The sequence below is a fragment of the Penicillium riverlandense genome, assembly GCF_028828495.1.
Source record: "Penicillium riverlandense strain IBT 135883 chromosome Unknown utg000007l_segment0_segment0, whole genome shotgun sequence".
Lineage (NCBI taxonomy): Eukaryota > Fungi > Ascomycota > Eurotiomycetes > Eurotiales > Aspergillaceae > Penicillium > Penicillium riverlandense.
Window position 1 is genome coordinate 1,442,141 of NW_026643198.1, and position 19,696 is coordinate 1,461,836.

At 53.3% G+C, this 19,696-nt stretch overlaps 8 protein-coding genes across 8 annotated transcripts; 2 read left to right on the forward strand and 6 right to left on the reverse strand.

The window, feature by feature from the left end:
* Positions 1 to 786: 786 nt before the first annotated feature.
* Positions 787 to 1,269, reverse strand: N7474_008154 (uncharacterized protein; the record flags this gene model as incomplete). Its single annotated transcript, XM_057199564.1, has 1 exon — positions 787 to 1,269. The coding sequence occupies one exon, from the start codon at positions 1,267 to 1,269 to the stop codon at positions 787 to 789; it is 483 nt and encodes a 160-aa protein (XP_057050265.1).
* A 3,849-nt stretch (positions 1,270 to 5,118) lies between these two features.
* N7474_008155 (uncharacterized protein) lies at positions 5,119 to 6,648 on the forward strand (the record flags this gene model as incomplete). Its single annotated transcript, XM_057199565.1, has 1 exon — positions 5,119 to 6,648. One exon carries the CDS (start codon positions 5,119 to 5,121, stop codon positions 6,646 to 6,648), a length of 1,530 nt encoding a protein of 509 aa, XP_057050266.1.
* A 473-nt stretch (positions 6,649 to 7,121) lies between these two features.
* On the forward strand, positions 7,122 to 8,275 carry sonA (putative nuclear pore complex protein (SonA); the record flags this gene model as incomplete). Its single annotated transcript, XM_057199566.1, has 2 exons — positions 7,122 to 7,382; positions 7,445 to 8,275. The coding sequence occupies 2 exons, from the start codon at positions 7,122 to 7,124 to the stop codon at positions 8,273 to 8,275; spliced, it is 1,092 nt and encodes a 363-aa protein (XP_057050267.1).
* An 889-nt stretch (positions 8,276 to 9,164) lies between these two features.
* Positions 9,165 to 11,807, reverse strand: N7474_008157 (uncharacterized protein; the record flags this gene model as incomplete). The annotated part of the gene is made up of 1 exon (XM_057199567.1): positions 9,165 to 11,807. The coding sequence occupies one exon, from the start codon at positions 11,805 to 11,807 to the stop codon at positions 9,165 to 9,167; it is 2,643 nt and encodes an 880-aa protein (XP_057050268.1).
* A 519-nt stretch (positions 11,808 to 12,326) lies between these two features.
* N7474_008158 (2-(3-amino-3-carboxypropyl)histidine synthase subunit 1/2) lies at positions 12,327 to 13,985 on the reverse strand (the record flags this gene model as incomplete). Its single annotated transcript, XM_057199568.1, has 1 exon — positions 12,327 to 13,985. One exon carries the CDS (start codon positions 13,983 to 13,985, stop codon positions 12,327 to 12,329), a length of 1,659 nt encoding a protein of 552 aa, XP_057050269.1.
* A 416-nt stretch (positions 13,986 to 14,401) lies between these two features.
* N7474_008159 (maleylacetate reductase) lies at positions 14,402 to 15,530 on the reverse strand (the record flags this gene model as incomplete). Its single annotated transcript, XM_057199569.1, has 2 exons — positions 14,402 to 14,949; positions 15,005 to 15,530. The coding sequence occupies 2 exons, from the start codon at positions 15,528 to 15,530 to the stop codon at positions 14,402 to 14,404; spliced, it is 1,074 nt and encodes a 357-aa protein (XP_057050270.1).
* A 460-nt stretch (positions 15,531 to 15,990) lies between these two features.
* N7474_008160 (WD40 repeat domain-containing protein) lies at positions 15,991 to 17,276 on the reverse strand (the record flags this gene model as incomplete). The annotated part of the gene is made up of 2 exons (XM_057199570.1): positions 15,991 to 16,867; positions 16,921 to 17,276. 2 exons carry the CDS (start codon positions 17,274 to 17,276, stop codon positions 15,991 to 15,993), a joined length of 1,233 nt encoding a protein of 410 aa, XP_057050271.1.
* A 170-nt stretch (positions 17,277 to 17,446) lies between these two features.
* On the reverse strand, positions 17,447 to 18,912 carry N7474_008161 (glycoside hydrolase family 7 protein; the record flags this gene model as incomplete). Its single annotated transcript, XM_057199571.1, has 3 exons — positions 17,447 to 18,208; positions 18,258 to 18,641; positions 18,697 to 18,912. 3 exons carry the CDS (start codon positions 18,910 to 18,912, stop codon positions 17,447 to 17,449), a joined length of 1,362 nt encoding a protein of 453 aa, XP_057050272.1.
* Positions 18,913 to 19,696: the final 784 nt, after the last annotated feature.

Genomic DNA, 19,696 nt, shown 5'->3' on the forward strand with positions numbered 1-19,696 from the left:
GGCTGCGTCGATTGCCGGGCTACGAACAGTGTATGAGAAAAAAGAAGAGATCAATTCGAGGTCTAGGGCTCTGTCTTAGTCGGCCTCAGCGAAGTCCGCTTGAAGGAAACACGGCCGCATCAGAAGCCTCCCCGTCAGCATCCAGGCCCACAAATCTCTGCCAACTCCAATTCTCCCTCTGCGCCCTTGCAGTCCAGTCCAGGTTGCGACTTCCCCGGGTTCCGTGGGCAATCCAATCTTCCATCCTTGACTCGGTCTCGTCCCATCTGAAGACCTTGATAATACTACAGTCGCATTTTGACGTGACGCACACTGAGAACATTTCTATAGAGGGTGCAAGGGGAGGTCGAGTGGACAGGCCAAAAGAAGCAAAACAACGATGAAATTGGTCATCTGGGACATCGTAACTTGATGGCAGCAGGGAAAGAGAAGATACTCGATCTTAAGGAAGAGTGCATTAAGAAAATGTCCCGAAGTCCATTAAGCATGGCAGCGAGCACAATGCTCAGCGTTGCCATAGTGTACCATGTGCGTATGAACCATCCTCTCATGTATTCGAAGGTGGTCCTTACGACTAAAGGATTTGTTGCAGTTTGGACCGGAACACTTGTACATGTTTCCGGAGACATGCTTGGACTTGATGTGTCGTATCAGAGACGATTCGCGGGAGAATGGGCGGGTGTATTTGCAGCCCTGCCAGCCGCACATAAGCGAGCTAGCGCAATTCCTAACAATGACAGCCAAGTTAGACTGGACAACAGAGTACGAAATAGAAGTATGTAGACCTTACTCCACAATGGTTGCTTGGCATCGACCACGGCGCATTTGAGCCTCGCTAGTAGTGATGTCTTTGAACCTGTTGACCGGCAACTGCTCTGTAGAGTTGAGGGGAAAGAGACCTGACGGCGTGTCGTTGATTGCTAGTGGACCATGATGGTTTGTTTGTCGCAAAAACTCAGTTTCACCTGCCTCAGCAGGGGAAGAATTTGAAGAGTTGTCGTTCATCATCAAGATACTAGGATCTTGAGTCAACATAGAAGGGGCTATGATGTTCGATCCTAATAGCTCAGGCGGCGATGGAATATATCCATTGTACGGGTTATTGTCCATCGCCGAGAATATATTCTCGGGGATAAGCAAAGGCGAAGTCGCATGCATAGCAGAGCCGTGGATGTGTATGGAAGGTATTATGTCCTGGTCGTCCTCGTCAGACCGGAAACCCATAGAATTCAAGCCAAAGTTGTTGTTCGACTGAGGGGGAGGAGGCATCGCGTAGACAAATGGGTACAGCTAGGAAGAAGCGCCTTGGTATGGAAGTAGGGAGACTAACGAAGAGATTGTTGATTGAGACGCAATCCATCATGACTGAGAATGAGCGAGATGAGTCCTTATATATTCCAGAGTCAAGCTCGATGAGATCGAGCGCCACAGAGCCCAAACGTCAAACCCCCATGAACATTTTGGTCACAGCTATACAGAAGCCGCAAGATGCAGAGCCAAATTTGTTGGATTAGAATCATAGGATAATAATCAGACCCACCAAGGGAAAATAATCGCTTTATTATTTTTTTTGATTGAATTTTCTTTTCGTACCGTAATCATAAGACCGATAGAACCAATGGCAAACTTGAAATCGCCCTGATCTCCGACCAGTATCGTCATCTTTTCGCACGGGGAATCCCACGGCGGTCTTCCGGCCAGTTAGCGGCTGTGGAATCGCTGCCCCGTACTGACCGGGTTCACGAGCTGACCGCATATTATAACATTGTTGCTGAAGGCGAATACATACATCATAGTCAACCGTCAAATACTTTGGTATCCTACCGGCCCCGCAGATCCGGTCAGCCGAAGCTCCGGTCAGAAAAACCCAAAAAATTTTTTTTTTTTCGATACTTTCCCGATTTTGTCTAGCGGACAAGTGATGGATCCTGAGCACCGGGCCCCCGGGGAACAGCAGGAGCCGGTTTCCCAGGGCGCTAAACCATGCGTCTTAGTTAAAGATGATCGGCGCGGCCCTTTCTTCCAGTGGTCTGGTTTTAGTGTGGCTTAGTGGGATGATAGATCTCGCATGACTTCTCCTTAATTAAAAAAAAACCCGGGGGAGGAAAAGAGCCTTCTTTCATCGTCATCAGACTACTGCGACCCCCGAGCCACGATCTGCCCCGCCACTAACTAGGGAATTTTGGAATGTATTAAGAGAGGCCAGGGCCGTGCTAACGTAATTCACAAGACTCGCTTGCATGGCCCCACTCGGGGTGTATGGCTGACATGTAGTCTTAACATACCCATTTTCTTTCAGAAAAATGGGCGCCATGCTGTAAATAATCGCTTGATCAGCACGTATACCTTTGGAACCGCGTATATCAGGATGTGGGGGAGACTCACGTGAAGAATGGGTGGGGGGAGAGGAGACTGTGCGTGGAAGGAAGAGAGTCCAGTATCTGGGTTACCAGATTCCAAGAGTCACATGATACAGAGGCTAAACCAAAAATGGTTAGATAGCGCCAAGGCTGGCCCGAGACCGTTCAAAGGCCGGGAGTGACCTGCACACTGATTGGGTGACTGCCTCACGTTCCGCGTAACTTACCCCTCTTTGTCTCTGTTGAGACCACATCGCAGTCATGTGACACTCCCTCTACAAGAGCCGTGTAGATAGTCAGTTCAAATAGCCTCATTACTTCCTACTTTTAGACATCACTCAATCAATCATTTGCACTCTTTCATTTCACCCCCAGAGCGCCAGTATTCAGCCCTCAAGAGGTTATGAGCCCGGGTCTCGTCTAGTCCACTATCTCACGATAGTTTCCAGGGCCCACGATCCCAGACCTCGCTGGCGCTCTGTTGTTTTTCTGTTCGCAAGAAAAACTTCTTCTTCCCAAGAACTGCTCGTCTCACAGCCACATCACTAGATGACTTAGGCTTCTCATAGTCTGTACAAGTCTTCTTCAGGCCTACATCTAGGCCTCCTCTCTTTTCCAGGATCACTAGGCGACTAACGCTCTCTACAGACCTCGCCGTCGCGATCCTAGACAAACCCTCGATTTCCTCTTCGACAAAATATACACGTCCCTTCCCCTACGGATCACGAAACTACGCTATCATTATGTCGTTTGACAAGGACTTCAAACCTTCCCTAGATGTGGCGAAGCCAACTTCCAAACCTAGCATTTTCAACTCGAATGTGCTATTGCTATCTTCTATAGCATGCTTGGGATGTTCTTAGGGGAAAGATCACCGTTAAGGACCCTAGACATACTCCTAATAAGCCTATGCTTAGGGACCTCATTGCTAGAGTTCTATACGAAGATGAAGCCGAAGCTACTTACGAAAATTGTAAGCGGCAAATCACCTCCGCCTAGCTCAATAGCTACGTAGATACTAATTATACTAAGCCCCGGGCTGTATATGGGAACTTCCGCTAGGTGAATATCAAGCTCCGCATCTTCCTTATCTCTACGCTTGATCGTTAGGCATAATAGACGATCTAGGGCACTTCTACTTGCTAGGAAGCCTACTAGCGCCTAGTCTCCTTCTATAGCTAGGTTTCTAACGAAACGAAGTACAGGACTTCCGCCCTCCAACCAGTGCGATGCCCTATCTGTAAGTCCAAAACCTGTCACGTGGGCGCTAGGCGCCAGCCCGGCTGCACTATCTACGTGGAGAAAAAGCGCCTATGGCTCTCGTTCTTTCAAATGGCAGGACTTTCGTCGGCAGCGAGCGTTATCGCAGTAGTTCAACTGACAGGGAGCCTTGTGAAGATTTGCGGCGGCTACATTCAGGAGGTGAAGGATGCACGAGACGATATCATTTCCTTACAGCGGGCAATTACAGGCCTTCAGGGTATTCTCGAAGGACCTCCAGAAATTCCTTCAAAGCCACGACGACAAGACCCTTTCTACCACGCGGCTAGTTGGTAATATTACCGATTGTCTCGCCGACCTCCGAGCCTTAGAAGTGAAAATCGACCCGGGGAGGGGAAAGAAACTAATGAGAAGAGTGGGATTTCGAGCCTTGAAGTGGCCCCTGAACCGTGCGGAGGTGGAGCGGGTTGTTCAGAATCTCGAGAGATACAAATCTACATTCATCTTATCGTTGCAGGTTTGTCAGAAATAATTTCCTTAATTCCTGCTCTTATTTCACTGGCAAGCCACCTCCATAGAGTTGGGTCGTAACCCTAGAACTACCCAATTTGGCCAGATTGATCCTCCTCATTGAGAACAGCTGGTACTGTATCTATCGAGGAGCAGTGGGCTTGATAACTTCTCCAGAAAGTGGGACATTATGCACACTTCACTGGTATCTTGTTTCTTGTTGAAAATGCGCATTCCGGATCCACACTGACGGATTAATATATGAAGCTGTATTCTAGGAGCACGGCAGCGGAAGTCAACTGCTGAATCTAGAAGAGAGAATTGGCAGTTGCCGAACAGGGATCTATACAATGAATTGCACTGGACAGCTATAATATCAACATACATTGGTGATTTATCGATTCTAGTAGTTGCGTTTTATAGGGGTGGGCTTACTTTAGCCGCTCATCTCATCCCCGTGGTCAGGTCGTGCTCAGCGAGCATCTCAGGGCGATCAGTGAGTGGATCAGGCAGCTTAGGCGAACAGTCAGGCGATGCTCTGAGAGGTTCCGTGTGCTTATATAATTATCAGTGAGGCTGCTCTGAGAGTGCTCAGTTTTACTCACTGAGCGAGAGCTGAGCACTAAAACGGAAAGAACAAACTAAAGAAGTGGCAGACATTATCCGTCCTATGCGGAATTAACGAAGTGGGGGTTCTCGGGTTACCAGCGATCGATTTCTCGATCCTGAAGCAGTGGTCCACGATATCGGAATAGCGACGAACCAATCAACGATAGAGGAAACGATTTTGAGCCCTTGCCTAATACGGTAATTTTTCGGCGAGTGAAATACCGGCCTTTGCCATCAACACTTAGCGGCCGTCGAGTGATCATCGAGATCATCTGGCCACTTACGTGGATAATGGAGACACCCGGGAAGGCTATGGTGCCCAAAGACATCCTATTCCATGGTGAGCACTTATAAGATAAGAGTCGAGAGGTTCCTACTCCTTTCCACTGTGAATGATACTACTCTGCCCGCCAACATAATGTACGGTCACAACTTTTGCGAGCTCATTGCAGTCTTCTGCCTGGTGACCTTGATTTTGTATCCATTATTCGTTTACCTTCAAGATCCAAAAAAACTACGTCGCTTCCCTAGCGTGGGACTCGCAGCGTTTACCAATGCGTGGGCTGTTGTTCATCAGTATCGGCATACCCGCACCATTACTATCCACCGTGCCCACAAGCAATACGGCGATATTGTCCGTGTCGGTCCAACTCATGTCAGTTTCGCAACTACTCAGGCGATCAAGGACATCTATGGACACGGATCACCCGCAACCAAGGACACCTTCTACGATTCTTTTAATTCGACGCACCTGAACGTTTCAGACTCTCGAGATCGGGCCATCCACAGCACCAAGCGCCGGAGATTTGCCCAGACATTTGCACAGAAAAGTGTAGTGGAGCTGGAGGATATAATGCAATCCCACCTGGAGGGCATGATCAAGTACATCGATCATCGCTTGGCTGGTTCCGAGAAGCCTCAAATTCTGGATATGAAGTTCGTCAACCTCGCCATCCTCTTCGATTCGAATTTTGCAGCTCTTTTCAGTCACAACCCGAGATTCTTGGAGCGAGATACGCTTGTTGCTCCTGCCGAGACTATCACAGGAGAGAAATACGAGGCGGATCTTTATCAGGGGCTGGTCCAGTCCGCCTATGCCGTGGTGATGGCTGGCTGGGCTTCCGAATCCATGAAATGGGTCAAGAATTTGACTTGGTGGCATCAAGGATGGAAGCTTGGAGGGCAGGTTCGCGATATCGCCATCCATCTTCTTCGGAAACGACTTGCAACGGACGTTGAGCGCATCAAAGCGAATCAAAGCCCACTCAATGACCTTGTTTCCACATTGCTATGGGACAAAGATTCGAATGCACTCTGCCTAGAGTTTGGCGAGATCCTGAGCGAATCCGTTAATCTCATTGGGGCCACCGAAAACACGGAAATTGCCTTGACGAATACTGTTTACTTTCTGGCTCGTTATCCGGGAGCTGCGGCTAAGCTGTACGAAGAACTTGAGAGAGCACTGCAAGGAAGTAAGGAGGATGTGCCCATATATGAAGCTGTCAAGGATCTACCCTATCTCAGGGCTTGTATTGATGAGAGTCTACGACTCCGACCATCCCTCGAGGCCGGCCTACCGCGCATCATCCCCAAAGGCGGGCTTTTTGTGTCTGGTGAATGGCTGGAGGAGGGAACAACGGCGTCAGTCTCTACTCGTACGGTCCATCGTGATCCAGCTGTATTTGGGGAAAATCCCGACGACTTCGTCCCAGAGCGCTGGCTCCTTTCAGACAGCACCAGCATGCAAAGAGGGTATCTTGCATTTACCCAAGGAGGCCGTTCCTGCATTGGGAGGAATATCGCACTCTTCGAAATGCAGTTAATCATTGCCACTCTGTTTTGGAGATACAATATCAACGTTCTACATTCGAACTGGGATCTTGGCATCAAGGAGGGTCTTAGTGCTCACACTCTGGCCTTGCCAGTCAAAGTTTCTCTCCGAAAGTGAGTCTAGGGCAAGACTATATAATTCTTCTTCCGGACATAAATCAAACAAAAGAGTTCATTCAACACGCCCCTTAGTTTCAATGAAACCTCCAAGTGGTATGCCAAATCGCACATTATTACCAACAGCCATAGCAATACAAATAGCATCTAAAAAAAAAAAAAATTAATCGAAGAAATTAAAGCAATGAGTACTTAGGGCACAAGTCCCCCCCAGCCCAGTCACTATTATAGAAGGCGGTGACAAGGTTTCATGCCTGAGGCAATAACAGGAGCATCCCAGCGCCAAACCAAACCTTCCGAAAGTCGCGCAGCTCAAAAGCATTCGCGACTCTTTCTTTGCTGCTCTCCCGTTTCCCCAATTCTCCCGACAGGCCACCTCCCTTCTTTCCTGGATGATATACCCCTCTTTTTAGCTATCGCCAGCCGTATCCCAACTCCCTGCTCGGTCAACACACTTTCTTCGCGCCAGTCCAGATGTCGCTCTTCGGCTCCGTCAGCGCGTCGACGTCCGCGGGCCAGACGAACACCACTGGCGACATCTCCAAGGACGTCACGCTCAACTCACCCCCGGAGGACAGCATCTCCGATATTCGATTCTCGCCAGCTAGCGAGCACCTTGCTGTCGCTTCGTGGGACAAGAAGGTCCGCATCTACGAGATCAACGAGCAGGGCCAGAGTGAAGGAAAAGCGCTGTTTGAGCATGAGGCTCCCGTGTTGAACTGCTGCTGGTCTCCGGTAAGCTTGCTTTTCATTACACATGCTTTGTTGCATGCTAACATCTTTTTTCCTCTCTGCAGGACGGAACCAAGGTTGTCGGAGCTGGCGCCGACAAGGCAGCACGATTGCTGGATCTCGGTGCGGGCGCAACCACCGCAGTGCAGGTAGCGGCGCACGACGCACCCATCCGAAGCTGCCATATGATCCCCAACCCGTCGGCGGGCGGGTCGCCGCTGCTGATCACGGGATCGTGGGACAAGACGGTGAAATACTGGGACCTACGGCAGCAGACGCCCATCGCGCAGGTCGAGTGCCAGGAGCGCATCTACACGATGGACGTGAAAAACAAGCTGCTGGTAGTCGGCACGGCGGACCGGTACATCAACATCATCAACCTGGACAACCCGACCAAGTTCTACAAGACCATGCAGTCCCCGCTCAAGTGGCAGACGCGGGTCGTCAGCTGCTTCTCGGACGCGTCCGGGTTTGCCGTTGGCAGCATCGAGGGCCGCTGCGCCATCCAGTACGTCGAGGAGAAGGATTCCGCCTCGAACTTCTCCTTCAAGTGCCACCGCGAGACCCCGCCTAATTCCCGCGATGCCACGAATATCTACTCCGTCAACTCGATCAACTTCCACCCAGTGCATGGCACCTTCAGCACCGCGGGCAGCGACGGCACCTTCCACTTCTGGGATAAGGACGCTAAGCATCGTCTCAAGGGCTACCCGGCTGTCGGCGGGCCCATCCCTACCACGGCCTTCAACCGCAATGGAAATATCTTCGCCTATGCCGTCAGCTACGAATGGAGCAAGGGCTACTCAGCCAATAACCCGCAAATGGTCAACAAGGTCATGCTGCACCCCGTTGGTCCCGATGAGACCAAACCCCGTCCTGGCCCGCGGAAGCGGTAAACTTATTCTGCTTTTGGCGTGGGGCGAGGCAGCAACGAGCATGTCATGAAGCTTTTATTTTCTTTCCTTGTTTTCTATTTTTCCTGTCATATCGGCGTGCTTTGCTTTAAGAGACTGCAATGGGAATCATTTTAGCTTGAATAATCATTATTTACTAGTCCGCACCCTGACCTCTGTTAGAATCTTCTTTCCTTGGGCGAGTAGATGTTGCAGATATAGCCTGTCTCCAACCAATACAATCCAATGTCTGGTGCTGATATACACTATATATTTGCAGAGGCGGATGAGAACTGTTGACACTGATACATGCAAGAGACCACAGTAATCCGGACACTTCGTTCGAATAGACATGATCAAGACTTCCGACCCTTCACAGGACATCTATCAACCGTTATCTTGCAGGAACCTAACAGCAGCAGGTAGTTCAGCTGCCCTGGTATGAATATGGTCCTCAAATTATCTCGCAACACGAATCCAGCCCGGCATTGAATACAAGAGAAACAAAAGGACGATCAAACTAGACTGCATCTATTGACCAGCCGTGTCGTCAAGTCCGAGCACCCCACCCAGACTGGATGGCAATTTGCCATCTGCAGCATCAGCTCCACTGAAGATGAAATGGATGAAAGAGTAAAAAAAAAAGGAATGTCACTATTTCCTGTTCAACCCGTGTATCTTGCAACGCCTATCTGACACACCAGGGTTATCACGCCGATGGGGTAAATCGTCCCGGAAAACACAATCACATGGGATAAGGATAAGATAAAAGGCTAAAAGATATAAAACAAGATAAAAAAAAAGAATATCCGAGAACGCCGTGGTATGGAAGTGTCGCTAAATGAGAACTGAGTGGAAACAAAAGGAGTCGGAGACGGGGGTGGCCGCGCGCCTACTCAGAGCCATAAAGAGAGCCGAAATCGTTGGGCCCGAAGAACAAGGAAGCCTCGAGATCGCTACTAACATTGACCGTGTGAGGAGGGATGCTGGCCGGTAAAGGTGATGGTTCAGCATGGGGTACATCGTCGTAAATGGGAGTGATCGGAGTGATCGCATCGCTGTCGTTGTCGCGCTCGCCAATAAGCTCGAAGAATTGGCCCGCAAACTCGGCGACTTCGTTCGCCACCTTTAGCTCCAAGATGCCCTCTAGAACCTGCATGTCTTGCTTCCACTTGCGCTCTCGCCGCGCTTTCTCTTCTTCGCGCCGGCGGCATAGGCCATCGCGAGCACGGACTTTCGTGCAGTTCGGGCACAAGTAGTTCTCCTCGCAGTAGGTGCATTTGCATGGCGGATTGGCGTGGACGCAGTCCTGGCAGACGAATACGGCGCAGTTCTTGCATTCACGCAGGTAGCTGGGGCATCTCTGGCGCTGGTCCCCAACGGCCCGATATTGAGGGCAAAAGAAGGACTGGCAGCCTTGCCATTTTGGAATTTCGAACGGCGACTCAAAACCAGCCGAGGATGGAGAGGAAGAACCAGAATGCGTGGACGTCGGAGCGGAGTAGGAGCGAGACTGATGGCGTGGAGGAAGGCCTGGATAGGTCGGGTGGTCACCACTGTTTGAGTCGGGCCCTGCCCCGTCCAGTAGACCGTCGACGTGAGGATCTTCAGTAAAGCTGCTGGTGGCGGAGTCGAGGAGCCGTTGAGTGCGGAAAGGTAGGTCGTAGCTTGGCAGTTGATCCGCGCGAATGCCAATGATATCTGATATTGGTGGCGGGTTCGCCGCGGAGCGGTTTTGGATGGTCATCTTTTCGAATGCTAGGTCACGGTAGCCGCAGATCCGTAAGCGAAGACCGCGGAGGTCGTGCTCAATGCAAAGAGGTTTTGAGCAGCTCTTGCAGTGCACTTTCCATTGTGGTGAGTCGTAGCACTCCTGGCATAGATTGCGTGGACACGGAGAGACCTGGCGATTAGGTGGGCCAAGCAACCATTTCATCATCGCCAGGTGCCCAGTTTCGAGGGAGTAGTCAGGTTTGCCGGGGTCTCCGTAAGCATATTTTGGGAATGTCTTGCTCCATTCGCTGACAGTGTACTCGAGATCCTCCCACCCTTGATTTCGAGGTAGGGGGGCAGCCCGCACCTGATCCACGTCCCGACTTGGGGTTCCGATGCTGATTCCGCCTCCCCCAGAAAAGATGGGTTCTGTGCAGCACCAGTGAAATTTGAGTGCTGGATGGAGCGTCATGTGTGCCGGATGGAATGCATTGTTGTTGTTGTTGTTATTATTGTCTACTGGATTGGAGACGGGGTCTTGCATCGAACTGGGGGAATGTGTCGCCCCAGGAGCCCACCATAAGGAGTCGGTGCTACTCCCGGTGGTACTCTCAGTGGAGGTGGATGAGTGCCCACGGTGCAGATATGGCCGCTCGTAGGCGCAGCTGGCGCAAAGAGTCTTGCGGCAACCGACGCAATGCATCAAGATACTGCATTGCTCACACCGCTCCGAGACGGGCTCGAAGCAGTGATCACAGCGAACGTTTTCAACAAATTGGGTGTGACTGCGGCGCAGATGTGTCGGCGTCAGCTTGCCCTCGCCCAGGTCAGATCCTTCACCTGTCCCCAATGGTTCACCGTAATTTCCACTGTCGCAGTTTTCCCACAGCTTCCCATCATGCACTCGGGTCCCACTAGCCCGCGAGTCGATGGGTCCAATCCAGTTTTTCGATCTCCAAAGTCGATCAAAGACCACCCATACTTCCGGGGATCCTTGCGGGACTCTCATCGATACATAGCCGCGCCTGCGAAAGCACCTGCCAGCGGGGGTGGTGCACCAGGCAGTGTCGGTCCAGATCCCTAGCTTGTGGCAGAGGTTGACCAGCTCGTGCGTCGGCTCCGAGTCGGAATCCTTGCGTACGAGAGAAGACGACAGATAGGGCCTGCGGCGGTGATGACGGCATCGGTATGCATAGAGACTCTTGAGGGCCAGTCGCTTTGTTGAGGGAGAAGTCCCGATGTTCTTTTCCATGTCCACGTCATACTGCAGCCCAAACATGGTGAGGTATGGGATGACATGGTACTTGAGGGAAACATTCTTGCATCCCCGAACGGAGAGGTGCTCCAATGTCTCCCGGCGAGAATGCAACACGGTCGAAATCAGAATTTGTCCCGACACTGCTGTGTTGTCCAACGTCAGACTCTTTAAGCATCCGCTGAAGGGGATCACGACGTTCATTAACAATTGGTCAAGGGCGTAGGGACGCGACTGGCGATGCGTAATCGGCTCGGGCAGCCCCGGCACGACAATCCGGGCCGTTGGGAGGGTACCCGATGGGAAGAGCAGACGAAAGGAGAGGGACTTCCATGCGGTCGGGTATGATCGGAGGAATGACCGCAGGTAGTGAGAGGTGTGGTAGAGTTTGATGAGGGTGTCGGTGGGGATCTGGAGGAGAAGCGATTCTAGAATGGGCGCATGGGTTGTGATCACTCGCTCAAAGGTCGAAAGAGGCCGCTCGTCGGGGACGACTGAGTGTTGGAGTGCGGCTTCCACCAGCTCCTGCTGTGGCGCTGGTAGTTCCTCGGTCCCTGCGTGTGTCATGGTGGTGAGATCCGGGCGGCTCATCACCTAGATCCGCGTGACGGACGGAGGACACACGCCGTCGCTCAGACGGAGAATCGAAGTGGCGCGCGGTCGCGGGCGAAGGTAGAGGCACAGCACATGGTAAGACGAGGGGATGTAGATGTCGATGGGAGACTATTCACCCAGGACAAGCCACCATGCAAGGCCATCAAACGTAGCGAGTCGATCGTCGATAAGCCGGATGGGGGCGCGATCGCAAGGGCCGGGCGGAACGGAAGGAGACACAGAGGGACCGGAAAGGGGGAAAGGTCCCAGGGTGAGGGAGGAACGGAGGGGGAAGAAGGAGAGAGAGTCAAAAGAGAGTCCGACCCAGAGAGAACAGACCAGACCAGAACGGATGAATGATGGATTAGGAAGGGAACCCCGTCATGTGACGTAGTACTATTCTTCTGGAGGTATTATTGATTGACGGATTTCTATGTGCATCGGTACTTAGGAGGGCTACCTATAGTTTGTTCTTCCTTGTTTCATGATCAGTTAGTGTCGCTCGGACTCGCCCACCGTGTACCCCCTGGCGATGCCCTTGCGCCCTTCCCGGACCAGTGTACTGTCATCCTCCTCGTCATATCGAATGTCAAAATCGCTGCCCAGCCCCTTCCACGTCCGCTGGGATCGCAAGAATTCTGCCCCCGGCGACACGGCCCCGCCGATCATGGTCAGATCGCCTCTGGTCCGACGAGCCAAGGCTCGAGCAGCGGAGGGTCCAGATGATCCATCAATCTGGGCAGGCCCGGGATCCCGCATCGGACGGGAATGCGAGACGTATCGCCCGGTGCGCAAATCAAACTCCGGCGGCGCGGACTCGGATTCCGACAGGTCTTCCTCGTCTTCGTCGTTGGCGGTAGCCGATTGCTCCTCTCGGGGCTGATCGAGGACGGCCTGGAAATCGCTCTGCCACACACCCGTCCACACGCGCTCCGCGTCCCCCTTCAATGCCAATTCCAGCTCAAACGGGGTGATGACCGGCTTCCAGAATTCCTTGGAATCCACGAGCGAGCTCTCCCAGCAACCAATGACCACCCAGCCGCCGATCTCGCTGAAATTGGCGACCTTGGCCGCATTGAGCTTGCCCACCACAAACATGTAACTCTTCTTGCCGGCTGCGGCAATCTGCTCCTTCACATGGTCCACAATATGCAAATAATTCTTCACGCTGAGGGTATTGATCAAAATGCCCCAGATGGGCACCGTCGTCAGGGAGGTGATGATGGCGTATCGACGTCGCAAGGCGATCGCCGTGGATGCGGGCAGAGGTTTGACAGGGTTGCTGCTGGGCGTCTCTGTGGGGTAGATATGGATCGCGGATACGCGAGAGGCAAGGGTCAATAGGAGGGTGGTTGGCGGGTCGGAGATGTGGAAAAGCTGCCACTCGGATAGTGTCTCTGGTGCGTTTCGGACGGAGTCGGGGACGGTGCGATTGGGGATGGCGGAGGAGGGCTCGTGAACGACCTCTGTCGCGAACAGATTGCTGTATCCTTCTTCCACGAGGCGGGTGTGCACGGTGGGAACGTGGTCGGTGTAGGTCACGTCGGCGGCGATGACCACTTTGGCCGTTGGATCGGGATATGTTGCTTTGAAGGCCTGCACCACGGGGTCGATGGACAGTGCCTTGTGCGTAAAAACGTAGATCACGGGCAGTCGGGCCGTTGGCGACAGACACGATCTCCCATAATGCACCACCACGTCCGCGTCCACATGCTCCGCCGCCACCTCGTCCACGCAGCAAGTCCCGTAGGAGGTGTCCGCCAGAATGTACAGGCGAGGAGACCATTTCTCTTCCTTCTTGTCAACCTGGAGCTGCGACACGGATTGAGCCAGGTTCGTATCGGCGCTATCAGCGGTTTGAGTCGGGGTCTGGGTGCCATTCGTCGTGGAGCGTTCTTCGTGATTCAGGCCGCGGCTGAGCAGTTGGAATACTCGCGGAGCATCCGGAAGCATTTCATCGGGGAACTGGAGAGCGATGCGCTTGTACCGCGCCTGGCGGATTTCTTTCAGCGTGCGCTCGATGTCATAGGTGATAGCGAGCTCGTCGTCCGACAACCGCGACGCTTCCCGGGGAGCCACGGGAGCAGTTTCTTCGAGGATGCGCGAGTCGGGAGTCGACAGCACGGGCGCTGCCTCCATGTCGGTGCCCATCGTGTGAACTGTTGGTTGGTGATGGAGGGGCAGAAGAGAGGAAAAAAAGAAACTTGGGCAAGACCCCACATCGGCCCCGGCAATCCGTGATTTCAATACAAGCCCTTAACGTTAGTTATCAGGTCGTAGTTGGGACTCCCAGATTATATTATCGCTGATTGTGAGTAGCTTTCCACTGGGAACAAAGCCTTTTTTGGAATACAACGGCAAGCCTTTTGGCTTAGCTGCGATGGGAAGATCCGGCGATGAAGGATTGATCCTCCAATCTATGAGTGCCTTTGATGTGCTCTTTCCAAAGAGATGAGTGTATGATCCCCGAAACATGATCTAGTAGTCGTGGCATTTATAAAGCCACCTTTTCAAAGACAAATAGAGTATAGTGAATTTATCCGGTAAAATCCTACACACGATGATATTTACAGATCCGCCCGCGCCGGCTCACCGGCCCAGACCCGCCGGATCAACTCACGAATGGGCGCCCGCTCAATGGCACGAGGATTCCAGTACGGATTCGAAACAGCAATATCAGCCGCCTTATCAACATCCTCCTCCTTCATCCCAAAGTCCTTCAATCCGCGCTTGACCTTGAGCTTGGTCAGAAGGACATTCAGCCCGTGGATGGCATCGCCATTGCTATCGGGAAGCGCATCAGCCAGTTGCTTCATGGCTTCCGCGACGTTAGGGGCATTGTAGGAGATAGCATGCGGCAGGACGGCGGTGTGTGTCTCCGCGTGGGGAAGGTTGAAGCTGCCGCCGAGCGTGTGGCACAGTTTGTGATGGATGGACATGCCCACGCTGCCTAGGCAGGTTCCGCATAGCCAGGCGCCGTATAGGGCCTTGGAACGTGCGGACTGGGAGGATGGGTTTTCGACAATCTCGGGGAGAGCGGAGGCTAGCGCCCGCGTGCCCTCAATGGCCATCATGTTGATGATCGGATTGGTGTTACGGGCGTAGAGAGCCTCAACTATAGGCATCATCAGTTTGACGGACCTGTCAAAAGACAGAGTGGGAATAGTTACCCGCGTGCGCGATCGCGTTGACACCGCTAGTAGCACTCATCGCCGCCGGCAGAGTCATTGTCAAGTCGACATCGTAGATGACCGTCCCCGGCAGGATCTTTGGGTCGGAGCGAGTCTTCTTCAGGCCGTCGGCTGTCTCCCCCAGAATCGGGGTCATCTCGCTGCCGGCATAGGTCGTGGGAATACAAATATGCGGCAAGCCCGTGCGGATACTGATCGCTTTGCCCAAACCAATGGTGCTACCGCCGCCAATGGAGACGACCGAGTCGGCGCCCTGCGCCTTGGCATACTCGAGGGCCTTGTCCGTGATATGGGTCGGGGTGTGCATGGTCGCCTCGCTGAAAATTCCCGCGACCTGGCCCTTGAGCACGGCCTTGACGCTCTCGGCCTGGCTGATCTGCTGTGGTGTGGACAGCACCAGCGGCGCTTTTAGTTGCAGCCGGGCGATCTCATCGGGCAGTTTTTGGAGCGTGCCGCTGCCGAAGACGACACGGCCGGGGTTGGGGTTGTACTCGAAGGCGTCCATGGTGAATGGGGGGTTGAGGAAGGAGACGGAACTGCCGATGGGTAGTTTTTATATCATGTTCCCCACACGCCACCGGGCCATGAATCGTTCGGGATGAAGTCAATGTTCGACGTGGGGCGTGCACTCGTGGGGTCGCCATTCCAGAGGGGAATATTTAGCCCTAACTTCTATATCTTGTTCGTAACTATATCTTCAGGATCATCTCATCCCTTGCCTAGTGTCTCCTTTCTACAATAATGGGTTAAATCTCAATACAACTATCGCGGAAATCCCCCGTGGATACCTAAACAATTGGTCAGCTTTAATAAGCCGGGTATGACATTGTGACACTGCCGAGTCGGCTGTGATTAGATCCGTTGAATTCTTGATCATCAATTGCTATTTTTCCACCTTAACACCGCGCTATATGCCTACATGCCACACATTCCTTCTTTTGTAGACGGGGTATCCGAATGTGCACTCAGTCCATGTCGTGAAAGGCCATGACCTGCTGGTTAGCGCTGCGGTCCTTGCCCTTGACCCTCTTGCGCTTCTTCCGGGTCTTGTCGCCCTGCCGCTCGTCTCGATCGCCATCTTCGGACTCGGCCTCGCTGTCGTCACTGTCACTGCCAAGCATGTGCTTATCGCCCGCCGATTCACCGGCGCCACCGACAGCCTCATGCCAGACCTTGACCACTTGCCCACCACCCGAGACCATGCGCCCTTCGACGTCAAATCCCAAGCCAACGACACCCTCGGTTTCGTCGTGCATGACCTCCGCAACCACTTTGTTGGACCCAATGCGCACAAATTTCACCAGTCCGTTGCCCAGACCAGCAGCAACTAGCTTGCCCTTGCCCAAAAAGTCCGGGGCGACGGACAGCGTCTCAATGGACTCGCCGCCCTCTGCGTCGCGGTGCACGTAGACCCGCTCATCCTGGTCATCCCATGCGCCCTTTTCCCAGAGCGTCATTACACCGCTGGAGCCACCCACGATCACTTTCTGGCCACGGCTCGTTCCAGTGGACGGTAAACCGCTGATATACGCTGAGCTGATCAATTCTTCTTCTTGGTTCTCGCTGCGCACCAGGACGCCTCGCCGTAGATCGGTCACCGCGAGGGTCGTCCCGCCGGTGGTCACCCATTGCTTGCTGAAGCCCGAAGTACTCGTCTCGGAGGGTGGTAGAGGAGTCAGAGACGCGATGTAATCATCATGTGGGTGGTGCGACTGCTCGGGTCGTGCTGAGACCTTTGAGTAGGGAATGCGCAGATCGTAGAGATGCAATGCGCTCGAGTCCGTGGCGAGCAAGAGAGTCTGAGGAGACAGCGCGTGGATGACCGTAGGAGCGTCGACAGAGCTGCACCGCGTTAAAGTCAGTCTCATATAAATTAAGAATCCTAGACCACTTACCCGTCTTTCCCCAAAGGAATGACAATCTTGTTCTCCACTTGGCCCGTCTCTACATTCGCCGCTTTCACGAGCCCGTCCGTGCCCGACGAGTACAGCGACTGGCCGTCCACGCCGAACCCTAAGCACCGACAGCTGCCCTTGTGCCGCCTCGTTCGCCACATGGTATCGATATGCCCCTTGCCATTGCGCGCGGACGAGTTCGAAGCTCCGTCATCGCTGTCTCCATCCTCCGAAGGTAAGCGGAAGGTCTGGACATGGCCCGACGCCAGCCCAACCGAGACCACCGGTTCTTGGGGGTGAATGGACTGGGCGAACAGGTCTGCCGAGAGCGGCAGAGTGCAGACCGTGTCGAACATGGCTGCAACAGGAGGGTTGTCTCAATCAAGTAACTAGTCCAAAAGAAAGCCCAGTGATTTTTCTACGGGCCAAGGATTTTCCGGTTCTCCGCCTTGGAAAGTCAATTCATTCCCGAACCAAACTTGACTCAAGCTAAACAAACTACATACACAAGAATATTCATCATGTCCTACGACGAGTAGGTGGATCCGATCGGACCAACCTTGATGTTGGAAAATACCACATTGGCCGACCCGGACTGCCCCTCGAGGGAGGTCGGATCACCAGAGCTGGTCGAGCAAGTACCACGAGCAACGCCAGGGTCGGTGGCCGTCGCGTTGGTGGGATAGTCGCTGTCGAGCCAGAGCATGTCGGAATAGTGATCATCCCACAGGCTCATGACGAGCACCATACCCCCGGACAGAGCCGTGCCCATACCAGACAGGCCACCGTGCTGCGAGAAGACATCCTGATCGCCAAACGCGCTCTTCTGGGCCGTGCAGAAGTCCGAGGTAATTGAGTTACCGCTCACGCCGCTGACATCCGAGGCCGAGTTGGCAATGACAACTCCATTCTGTACGTAGATACGCTTGATCTCGCTGAGCGTGCCGGTGTCCGTGCCGTCGCTGGTGATAAATTGCGTCACCACCGTCATCTTGGAGTTTGTGTCGACAATATCGCCGGGTCCGTAGAAGCTCGTGTTGCCCATGCGGTAAGGGTTGAAGTCACATCCATCAGGGTCGCAGGTACCTCCGTAGCGGCTGCTCGAGTATGTTCCGCCGCAGCTGTCGGCATCACACATAGTCTGGCTGGCGGTATCGCACGGGTGAGGAGTCAGAGCGGTGGAAATGCTGTTGGCCTCCCACACGTCCATCTCCGCGCAGCACGAGCCGTGGCCGCCGATGCCGGTGTTTGCGTCGTTGCTGGAAGGCTCCCAGCCGTCGACGTTGGCCTGTGTTCATCTATCAGCATTTGTAGGAGTATTGACTGTTTCGACATACCTGGCCATTGATGAATTTCAGGTCCCGGGGGCATTGCGAGTCACAGTAGCCCGTGCCATATTTGGCCCCGGCCTTGTTGCCACTGTACTTGGACAGGCCACCGTCCGCATCCATGGAGACAAAGTACAAAGCACCGTTAAGGCCGCACGGGAGATTTGAAACATCCACGTCGAACGTGAACTCCTGGTTCAGTAGCTTGAAAATTTGATAGGTGCTGTCGTCCTCCATCAGATAGAGACGCGAGCCAACATTCGAGCCGGTCACAAAACCCAGAGTCAGGGAGCTGCCGTCGGTCGTCACGCCATAGGTACCGGAGTAGTCGGCACCATCCAACGCACAGTTCGCGGCACATGTAGTGTCGTCTGGGCAGAGAGTTGCATCCCACTGTTCCTTTTGTTAGAAATGACAGAGAAAAAAATTTGGAAGCGGGAGTGCTTACCGTGTTACCGGTATAGCAGTTCGTCGAGCTGCTGGTATCGTGAACCCAGCGCCAATTGGCGTCAACGACAACAGATCCAGATTGCTCGGTGCAGCTACCACCGGAAGCGCATTTCTCCCACGTCAGAGGGGGATGGGTCTCAGCCGTCAGCGTGCCAGCCTGCTGGGCACGAACGGCCGCCATAATGGCAGAGAAAAGGAGCGCGCGCTCATACATCTTCGGAAGATATTGGAAGGAGTGAACTGGAAATCTTGTGTTTGCTTTCTGGCCTGCAGTGTTGGAAAGATGAATGATTTCGCAGGGGAAGCATCGTCTTTATATAGCCATCTCACTTCATTATCATCTTGTCTTGCCAGGCCGCGAACAGACACTATGCCATGAACGGTGTTGCGGTCCGCGAGGCCGCCGCAAAATTGGCTCGTATAGCAAGAAATGACCCTCAACAAGCCGGCAGTGTTTCCAGAGTAGGGGAGGACCAGTGTCGTGCATTGATTTCGCAGTGGACCTAGGGCCGCGATGAGGATGGGAAGGATCGTCGTCAATGGATCGCCATCTTCAAGACTGGAAATGGAGCGGATAGACAGGGTACTGTAGTTTCACCCTTATACTAACGGAGAGCCCTCCGGTCCAGTTCTGTCTCTTGGGTGAGTCTACTTTCTTCTTTAGAATCATTGGCTACGGATGTAAACATTCTAGGGTTCAGTTACTTGTCGACCTCTTCGAAATATTGTTCCAGGCAGTATATTTCGGTTGAAAGGAGTGTGTTGAAAAGTTTGGATGATGTATGTGGAAAAGTGCCCTTCACGCCTCCCGTGCCCTTCACGCCTCCCCCGGGAAAAGGCGTTTCGGATCGAGAACGAGCCCCGCAGTTGTAATGGTGGCTGCCATCGGGACTAGAATGGAAGAATTTCCTTCAATCACATACCGCCGGTCAGACGCCAAGAGACCGCCTCGTACCTCGTGGCGCCGCCCATGCTAAACACCAAACCAATATGTCAGG